At 45.7% G+C, this 10731-nt stretch overlaps 1 protein-coding gene across 1 annotated transcript; it reads left to right on the top strand.

Annotated features, from left to right (window-relative positions):
* Positions 1-9004: 9004 nt before the first annotated feature.
* On the top strand, positions 9005-10529 carry LOC106575799 (putative methyltransferase DDB_G0268948). The gene is made up of 4 exons (XM_045711092.1): positions 9005-9118; positions 9381-9541; positions 9928-10141; positions 10413-10529. The coding sequence occupies exons 1-4, from the start codon at positions 9005-9007 to the stop codon at positions 10434-10436; spliced, it is 513 nt and encodes a 170-aa protein (XP_045567048.1). The 3' UTR covers positions 10437-10529.
* Positions 10530-10731: the final 202 nt, after the last annotated feature.

The raw sequence follows: 10731 nt of genomic DNA on the forward strand, positions 1-10731 counted from the left end.
CTCGGTGGCGGAATCCGGATGCCGCTCGCGCCCGCTTCAGGGGGGGTCGGTAGGGGCGCCGGCTGAGGAACCGGAGCTGGTCCGGTGGGTGAAGCCCCTCTCTCCCAGTTCTCCAATCTGGCCAGCACTTGGTCCATCGCCGAGCCCAGGCGGTGGAGGAGGTTGGCGTGCTGTGACACCTGTTCTGCCACTGACGGTGCTTCCGCTCCTGCTGACTCCATATTTTTTGTGGTGCGGGATTCTGTCTCGGTTCCTTAAGGCAGGAGGAAAGGGCAGAGTCAAACGCAGGAGACGTAGTCCAGTAGTGTCGTAGAACGATATATTTATTGCACCGAAAACCCACTCGGCATAACAAAAGGGCATAGGGTGCGCCCAGAGACCACACGGGAACACAGTAAACCCCGAGAAAACAAAAATACGCACGGGGCGCAGCCCGGCAAATACAATATTCCTCTAGCGAGAATCCGCTGGGGGAAAAATGTGCAAAAAGCACAGAACGTTCACAGACCTGCCCGCTGACGAACAAACAATCCCGCACAAAGACGAACCCAAAGAAACAAACTAAATACCTCCCCACTAATGACAGACAAGAGACAGGTGCGGGCTAGATCAGACAAAAACCAAAGAACATAGAAACATAGATCGGTGGCAGCTAGTAGACCGGCGACGACGACCGCCGAGCGCCGCCCGACCGAGGAGGAGCGCCATCCTCGGTGGATACTGTGACATTATTATTATATTATTATTTGTGCTCTGGTCCTATAAGAGCTCTTTGTCACTTCCCACGAGCTGGGTTGTTACAAAAACTCACACTCATTCTTATGTTTAATAAATGTATAGTATAGTGTGTGTGGGAGGCTTACAATGTGATGGCAAAAAACAATGTTTGAGAGTGCGCTGACCCTGGTGCTAGAGGGGGTATGCAGCTGGAGGTTGAATGTTTGAAGGGGTACGGGACTATAAAAAGTTTGGGAACCACTGGTCTAAACATAAAGAGACAGGGGGTGGGGGCTGTTTCGCTCACTGGGATGCTTTCTCCAGATACATTCAGCCTCTTGTGAATTGAAGGAAAATGATGAAACACAAAGAGACGAAAGATACATGAATTTATGTTTTGTTCTTTTTTTTATTTGTCAATGTTTTTGGGGAAGTCTGGCTTCCTTTGGCATCCACGAATACACACCACTGGTCAACACAGTAACACAGTCACAAAACCCTAGGTTGAGTTGCCTCAGGTTGACTACTCTGAGGTCCCAGCTATCCTACCAGGACCCAGTCTTAGAATAACCCTTCATCTTAGTGTGTTGGGGCAGTGGTTGGGAGGTATAGCTATGATTAGACTACATTTCCCAGTAGAGGTATCAATGCCATCCCCCATGTTATTGAGCTGGGCCAGAGCTGTTTGTGTGTGTGTGTGTGTGTGTGTGTGTGTGTGTGTGTGTGTGTGTGTGTGTGTGTGTGTGTGTGTGTGTGTGTGTGTTCATGTGTATGCGTATACGTGTATGTGTGTGTGTATGTGTGTGTGTGTGTATGTGTGTGTGTGTGTGGAGTCAAATAGCTGGGGTTGACTACTTTAGATTATGCTCAGTCCCTGTGAGTGTAGACTAACAGAGGACTTCACACATCACTGACATGCCATTTGCTTTGTCAGCAGTATCGGCAGAATTCTGTCAATTAGCTAATCAATATGTTAATATTGATTTGAGAAAATGTACATCCTTATCTGTCGTGTGTGTGTGTGTACATGTGCGTATGTGTGTGTGCGTGTGTGTGTGTGGTTCATGGTGTACTATTATATTCCCCGTCTTGTGCATTCAGCTCATGTCCATGTAAAACTATTACGCTCCAACAGAGGATACTGTGTATCTACATATCTACCCAGGGTCTGTGTTGGCTAGCTCCCTGACTCCCTGTGAAGCCTGTTGAGGGGTAGACTACCTGCACCAGGAGCTTGTACCAGGAGCTCTCAGAGAAGCTCTCTCCATCTCGCCTCACCGAACAGTCTGCCCTCACCGTTGCTGTGACTACCGGCAGTCGTCATGGCAACCTGCGGTGGATGGGGGAGGAGGGAAAGGAATGTCTAAAAGCACCAGGTGAAAAGATAAACTCTATTTAGTGGTACTTAATGCCAAATGAATGGCATAGACTACAGTCTATTATTTTGAGTAGAATACCTATTACCAAACTAGCTTCCTACTGTACAAGTTGGAAGTCTCTGTCAGAGTGTATTTATTTTACCTTTATTTAACTAGGCAAGTCAGTTAAGAACAAATTCTTATTTTCAATGATGGCCTAGGAACAGTGAGTTAACTGCCTTGTTCAGGTGCAGAACAACAGATTTGTACCTTGTCAGCTCGGGGATTTGAACTTGCAACCTTTCAGTTACTAGTCCAACGCTCTAACCACTAGGCTACCCTGCGCAGGATATGGGGGAATGTGGCTCTCTGTTTGTAGGCCTCTCCTCAAGATGTATAGCAAACAATGAAAATAGAATGGATTTAAACAGTGACATTCCAGATGTTGAAAACACTTAGCGTTGTATTGTGTGGACATGAACATTTCAATATGACCTAAAGGAGAATGGACAGCTCAATGCTTTTGGAAAAATTATTTCTGTCTAGACCTACATAATACCTATTAATTCCATATGGTTTGTGAGTAACCCCTTGCTCCAACCTTGGCCTGAGGGTGGGTAGGAGTTTCTCCAACCTTGGCCTGAGGGTGGGTAGGAGTTGCTCCAACCTTGGCCTGAGGGTGGGTAGGAGTTGCTCCAACCTTGGCCTGAGAGTGGGTAGGAGTTGCTCCAACCTTGGCCTGGGTAGGAGTTGTTTATCCCCCCTCCTGAATAAATAGATTGGAATTAGGGAAAATCAATACCTAATCAGTTCCTTACCTAATACCTAATTCCAAGCAGTATGTGGCGTGTTAAAGAGGAACTCCTGTGAAAATGAGCCTCTTCCATTTGAATATCTGTTCTGAGGTTCTGGTTATAGTTCTGTAGATCTGTGTCGGTCCAAAAACACTTTAATCTAGATCTGATTCTGAACTATCAGAACAAGGCTGAAAAGGAATTTAAAAACAAAAAGAAAACATGCATGTATATTGTGTGCTAGTTCTTGAGTGTGTGTGTGTATGTTTGTCCCGGTCCCATTTGACTCACCCTGGTCGCTCGCTAAATGTCATTGATCCCCCCACCCCACCCCACCCCACCACAGACTCTAATTCCTCTCTGATTACCATTCCACCGCTGTGACTGGTAATTAAACCTGGGAGGATAACAAGGTCACTTGCCAGGTCAGAGGGAATGGTCACACCATCAAACACACACACACACACACACACACACACACACACACACACACACACACACACACATATATGAACGCACAACCACACACACAAACACGAACGTGCACACATACATGCAGGAGAGGAGGTTCTCCTGTTTCTCATGGCACTTCACTATAGAAAAATAATTCTAAGAAGTTCAGGATTAGCCTGCAAGTTTATGTTGTGGTGAACCACAGACCCTCCGACCACCCCCAACTCCAACCACCCTGACCAACTCTCTCTCCACCACCCCCACCACCCTGACCAACTCTCTCTCCACTCACAACCACCACCACCCTGACCAACTCTCTCTCCACCACCCTGACCAACTCTCTCTCCACTCACAACCACCACCACCCTGACCAACTCTCTCTCCACCCCCTGCCATCCTGACCAACTCTCTCTCCACTCACAACCACCACCACCCTGACCAACTCTCTCTCCACCACCCCCACCACCCTGACCAACTTTCTCTCCACTCCCAACCACCACCCTGACCAACTCTCTCTCCACTCCCAATCACCTCCACCACCCTGACCAACTCTCTCTCCATTCCCCACCACCACCACCCTGACCAACTCTCTCTCCATTCCCAACCACCACCACCACCACCCTGACCAACTCTGTTGTATCTGTTGTGTATCTGTTGTGTATTTCACTAGATCATCATTCTCAATGGGAAGACTCATTCAGAAATAGAACATTTCTACCTCTCTCTCAGCATACACTGTGAACACCAAGCCAGACAGGACAGACCACTTGCTTACCGCCCCAATAGATTCACAGATGATGCAATTGCCATCACACTGCACACTGCCCTATCCCAACTGGACAAGAGGAATACCTATGTTAGAATGCTGTTCATTGACTATAGTTCAGCATTCAACACCATAGTACTGTTGTGTCTTTGGGGTACCATTAAACTGAAGACATGTTTATCAATTAACTCCCTGTAATTATTATCACGCGATCAAACTGATTAATCGTTTAATTGTAATTAACTAGGAGATCGGGGCACCAAGGAAAATATTCAGATTACAAAGTTATAATTTTCCTAATATAACTTTCCTATATTATAACATTATATATTATATTCTATTATAGTATAGGCCGATTATCTTCTGGTTTAAATGGTGTATTTTACCTCGCGTCCAGTCTCATTCCAAATGTCGTAAATTGTTGTATCTGCACGAACCCAGTCTTTACTAAGAGTCATCCATAAATCAATTGTCTTAAAATCATTTATTTACTAAACTAAGTAATTCACATAAAGTATACAAACAGTAATTATCATCACAAAGAATTGGTAGAGTAATGTGCCCTAGTGGTCTAAACAGGCATGGCTGGTGTCTTGTAGAACAATGGGTCATAAAATGTTCAGCTGAGGAGGTACACAGAGTTCATCAATATTAACAATTGACAATTGAACGCTCACTCATTCGGGAACAATTGCAATCAATATATATTTACGCTCAGTGTGTCGTCGGGATCCTTGTTGGAGCGTCGCCCCGTTGGAGAGTTTTGTCCGCGTTCTCTCTCTCTCTCTCTCGGTTAGAATGGATCTTTCAAAGCGACATTCATTAATGTCGTCATAGAATGGATGTCTCGTTGGTCTTCGCGTTCAATGATATAATTTACTTAGCTGCAGACTAATAATTCATATCAAAGACTTGTTCTTATTCTGTCAGTATCAATAGTCTAAAAGTTAACCACGTGGTATAGTTCACTTTCAGTAGAGTACTTGGATGGTCTCCTATTCTCGCTATACACCAAGTCACTTGGCTCTGTCATATCCTCACATGGTCTCTCCTATCATTGCTATGCAGACGACACACAATTAATCTTCTCCTTTCCCCCTTCTGATAACCAGGCGGCGAATCGCATCTCTGCATGTCTGTCAGACATATCAGTGTGGATGACGGATCACCAGCTCAAGCTGAACCTCGGCAAGACGGAGCTGTTCTTCCTCCCGGGGAAGGACTGCCCGTTCCATGATCTCGCCATCACGGTTGACAACTCCCTTGTGTCCTCCTCCCAGAGTGCTAAGAACCTTGGCGTGATCCTGGACAACACCCTGTCGTTCTCCACTAACATCAAGGCGGTGACCCGATCCTGTAGGTTCATGCTCTACAACATTCGCAGAGTACGACTCTGCCTCACACAGGAAGCGGCGCAGGTCCTAATCCAGGCACTTGTCATCTCCCGTCTGGATTACTGCAACTCGCTGTTGGCTGGGCTCCCTGCCTGTGCCATTAAACCCCTACAACTCATCCAGAACGCCGCAGCCCGTCTGGTGTTCAACCTTCCCAAGTTCTCTCACGTCACCCCGCTCCTCCGCTCTCTCCACTGGCTTCCAGTTGAAGCTCGCATCCGCTACAAGACCATGGTGATTGCCTACGGAGCTGTGAAGGGAACGGCACCTCCATACCTTCAGGCTCTGATCAGGCCCTACACCCAAACAAGGGCACTGCGTTCATCCACCTCTGGCCTGCTGGCCCCCCTACCTCTGAGGAAGCACAGTTCCCGCTCAGCCCAGTCAAAACTGTTCGCTGCTCTGGCACCCCAATGGTGGAACAAGCTCCCTCATGACGCCAGGACAGCGGAGTCAATCAGCACCTTCCGGAGACACCTGAAACCCCACCTCTTTAAGGAATACCTAGGATAGGATAAAGTAATCCTTCTAACCCCCCCCCTTAAAAGATTTAGATGCACTATTGTAAAGTGGTTGTTCCACTGGATATCATAAGGTGAATGCACCAATTTGTAAGTCGCTCTGGATAAGAGCGTCTGCTAAATGACTTAAATGTAAATGTAAATGTCAAACCTATTGGCCAACTCGCAATGGAGTGGAGGCCGGGTCTCAAGAAAGTAGATCAGGCTATGGTTTTATAGTGAACATGTCACATGACACCTGGTCCTGTCTGTGTCCCTGGGGGCGTGCCGATGACTGAGTTAAGCTTGGTACAGAAATATAATTCTATCACATTAACATCAGTACATAGCATCTCAATGTATTACAAATAGCTTTATCCTTATTAATACATTCTATACATCCATGTGGATGCAATTCTCAAGGCTGAGGCTATTATATAAACCGTTTTATGGTAATATGGCTATATTGTCTCTTCTGAGTATCACAAAAGTGTACCAAGCGGACCAGTTCGTAGATGGATTCTTCACCAGTCTTCCATACCTTCTCCAGAACACAAATGTCGCTTGGCTCCCCAATTCTGTGAGTTGGAAGAATTTCCTGTGTCTCTCTATGGGCCATGTGGCCAGAGACTCTCCTGGAATTTTACCACTCCTTCACACAGGGACTGGGTGGGGGAAGGTAGGTTGGGGGATGGTGCAAAGGGGGGAGGGGGTCAACTGTCCTCCCTGTACTCAAAGAGGCCAACGTCATGACAGTACCCTCCAAGCTCATCATTAAGCTAGAGGCCCTTGGTCTCAACACCGCCCTGCGCAATTGGGTCCTGGACTTCCTGATGAGCCACCCCCAGGTGGTGAAAGTAGGAAACAACATCTCCACTTTACTGATCCTCAACACTGGGGCCCCACAAGGGTGCGTGCTCTCCTGTACTCCCTGTACTCCCATGACTGCATGGCCATGCACGCCTCCAACTCAATCATCAACAGTAGTAGGCTTGATTATCAACAACGACGAGACAGCCTACAGGGAGGAGGTGAGGGCACTCGGAGTGTGGTGTCAGGAAAACAACCTCTCACTCAACGTCAACAAAACAAAGGAGATGATCGTGGACTTCAGGAAACAGCAGAAGGAGCACCTCCATATCCACATCGATGGGACAGCAGTGGAGAAGATGGAAAGTTTTAATTAAGGCTAGGCGTCCTGCTAGCGGGACACCTGTCGACAACATCCAGTAAAATTGGAGGGCGTGCAATTCAAATAAATAATCGTAATATTAAACATTTATGAACATATAAGTATCTTATATCGTTTAAAAGCTTCAATTCTTGTTAATCGAACTGTATTGTCCGATTTACAATAGGCATTACAGCGAAAGCAGGCCATGTGATTGTTTGAGGACTGCACCCCACATCAACATATTTTTCAACCAGCACATACTTCATAAAATCACAAATAGCGATTAAATAAATCACTTACTTTGAAAATCTTCCTCTGTTTGCAATCCTAAGGGTCTCAGTTACAACATGAATGTTCGTTTTGTTAGATAAAATCCTTCTTTATATCCCAAAAAATAGATCCTATCCCTAAGAAGTGTTATGTTCCACGGCGTACACATCACAGACAAACTGAAATGGTCCACCCACACAGACAGTGTGGTGAAGAAGGCGCAACAGCGCCTCTAAAATATCAGGAGGCTGAAGAAATTTGGCTTGTCACCTAAAATCCTCACAAACTTTTACAGATGCACAATTGAGAGCATCCTGTCGGGCTGTATCACCGCCTGGTACGGCAACTGCATCGCCCACAACTGCAAGGCTCTCCAGAGAGTGGTGCGGTCTGCAAAACGCATCACCGGGGCAAACTACCTGCCCTCCAGGACACCTACAGCACCCGATGTCACAGAAAGGCCAAAAAGATCATCAAGGACAACAACCTCCCGAGCCACTGTCTGTTCACCCATTACCATCCAGAAGGCGAGGTCAGTACCGGTGCATCAAAGCTGGGTCCGAGAGACTGAACAGATTCTATCTCGAGGCCATCAGAATGTTGAACAGCCATCACTAACACAGAGAGGCTGCTGCCAACATACAGACTTGAAATCATTGGCCACTTTAATAAATGGATCACTAGTCACTTTAATAATGCCACTTTAATAATGTTTACATATCTTGCATTATTCATCTCATATGTATATACTGTATTTTATACCATCTATTGCATCTTGCCTATGCCGCTCTGTCATTGCTCATCCATATATTTATATGTACTGTATATATTATTATTTCATTCCTTTAGATTTGTGTGTATTAGGTAGCTGTTGTGGCATTGTTAGATCACATGTTAGATATTGCTGCACTGTCGGAACTAGAAGCACAAGCATTTCACTACACTCGCAATAACATCTGCTAAACTTGTGTATGTGAACAATAAAATTGGATTTGAAGTATTTAGGACAGTAAATGACTGGATTCAATCCGTGAAGGCTGTTGATCTCATATGTACCCATATGTCTCTGTCTCTTTCCTTGTCTCTGTCCCTGCTCTCTGTCTCTGTCCTTGCTTTCTGTCTCTGTCTCTGTCCCCAGTCCCAGCCCTAGCTCCTACAGGGCATACTCTGTATAATACTGACCTCTTCTGTCCTCCGAAGGAAGTGCAGCAAAATAGTGTGGTTTCCTTTACCTGCATTGGATTGAATTGGGGGTGCATCACAATAATATCTCCTTTCTCCTAAAGTGTACACTCGTTCCCTTCACTTGTTCACTACCACAGATCTAAACGCATTGTATTGGTGGAGACATGGGCTTGAGGGGTTTTCCACCATATTTCTTATACCAGCTATATTTCCTTTGAAATTAGCAAAGGGAAGTGAACAAGTGCACACTTTGGGAGGCAGGAGAGATAATTTGGGACGAAGCCCTGGTGGTTAATAAACAACCTCTGTGTCTGATGTTAGTGTCCCAGAGGTAGTCAGTGTCCTCAGAACTCTCTCTCTCATTCTGACTCAGCACGGCAACAGCATGGTAACATGGCTCACCGCCGCTTTGAGGTCAAAGAGCACGCAGCCTCCTACCTGAGGTCCAGGGTCCCCCCCCCCCCACAGGAACTGATCACAGAGATACTGGGATTTCTGGAGAATATGGTAGAGGCGTGTGTGTGTGTGTGTGCACGCGCGCACGCAGGGAATGTAGTTAGACCCTTGCCCTGCAAGAATGATTTTTGTGAACAAAAATTGTTCACAATTGTGTAAGCCCAAACCGATCTAATCGTATGTATTTGGCTGCTATAATTGTGCCTATCTGGATTTAATAGCGTAATTAGTTTTTTCACAAACTGTATAACGCTGATATAGCGCTGATATAACGCTGCTATATCGCTGACTTCCGATGTTATTGTCACTTCAGAAAGAAAGGCCGTTTGACCTTGCCGTGGACATAGGCTGTGGCTCGGGACAGGGGACACTTCTACTGGCCCCTCACTTTACCCAGGTGATCGGGACAGACATCAGCCCCGCCCAGCTGGAGGTGGCTCTGGCCAATAGCAGCACCCCAAATATCTTCTACAGGTGAGAAGGGGGAGGGGCACGCAGGATAGTCGGCGGGAATTGCTTTGTTGTCCTAGCAAGGATCAAGGTCAAGTCCAAGGTCATACTTTTATAAGTGAAGTGTAGTATGTATTGTGATGTGTTATATGTCTGCCAGGAATGTTGGTACTGTTGGCAGACAACAGTGTCTATTGGACAATAAAGTATTAATTCATTTCTTCTTCATATTTAGATGTAATTATCATGTTTTTGATACCATACCCCATTGAAACATCCCTGTAGTTTTAACTAGTAACATAACTAACTCAGACACTTTGAGGTCCAAATGTAAAACATCCAGTTAAACATCCAAAATGTGTAACCCTTTAACCAGTGTGCATCGTCTCACATCTCCCATAACCCCACAGGCAGTGTCCTGCAGAGGAGTTACCGTTTGCTGACGGCGGGCCAGACTTGGTGACGTCCATGACCGCGGCCCACTGGTTCGACCGTCCATGGTTCCTCCAGGAGGCAGACAGGCTGCTGAAGCCCAGAGGGTGTCTGGCCCTGATCAGTTATACCCTGGACATGGACCTGGAGTACGGACAACACTCCCACACTCTTACTGACATCTGTCATCAGGTCAGAAAACAAACCACTGAGGAATTGATTGATTTCATTTAGAAGATAATTAAAAATAGTAGGCTGCTCCAGATGGAGACAACATTACATACAATCAACTGACCAACTGACTATGTATAGAAGTCCCACTATCTCAGTGTTAAATTAACAATTTTAACGCTGGATAATTGGGACTCATATGTACTCTGTGAAAGGGTTAAATGTAACACTCTGACTTCAATGTACACTGGGATTTGGCCTTCTATGAAGTGTGAAAACTTTGTGACTTCAGAGTACGGAAACACCGGGAAAGTAATTCAGAGTACGGAAACAACAGGAAAATAATACTACCTTATTGATGTCCCCCTCCAGTTCTACAAGAACATGCTGCCATTTCGCAGTACCCACAGGTGAGCTTCAGCATACAGGTGCTCAAAATTATTTGCAGGCTGGAATTAAATTGAATGTGCCTTTAGCAATGTTTACGCCATGTTCATTTTTGCAAACTACTGTCTGCACACTTCTATTACAATGATGAACGCTGGAAGCAACTATCTATGAGGGGAGACTCTTATCTGCATATAGGTTTATATATATAAACATTTGAACAC

The sequence above is a fragment of the Salmo salar genome, unplaced genomic scaffold, assembly GCF_905237065.1.
Source record: "Salmo salar unplaced genomic scaffold, Ssal_v3.1, whole genome shotgun sequence".
Classification (NCBI taxonomy): domain Eukaryota; kingdom Metazoa; phylum Chordata; class Actinopteri; order Salmoniformes; family Salmonidae; genus Salmo; species Salmo salar.

Coding starts and splice junctions, on each gene's coding strand:
- LOC106575799 (XM_045711092.1), top strand. CDS start 9,005: ATGGCTCACCGCCGCTTTGAGGTCAAAGAGCACGCAGCCTCCTACCTG. Junction 9,542..9,927: donor ACCCCAAATATCTTCTACAG/GTGAGAAGGGGG, acceptor ATAACCCCACAG/GCAGTGTCCTGCAGAGGAGT. Junction 10,142..10,412: donor TTACTGACATCTGTCATCAG/GTCAGAAAACAA, acceptor TTGTGACTTCAG/AGTACGGAAACACCGGGAAA.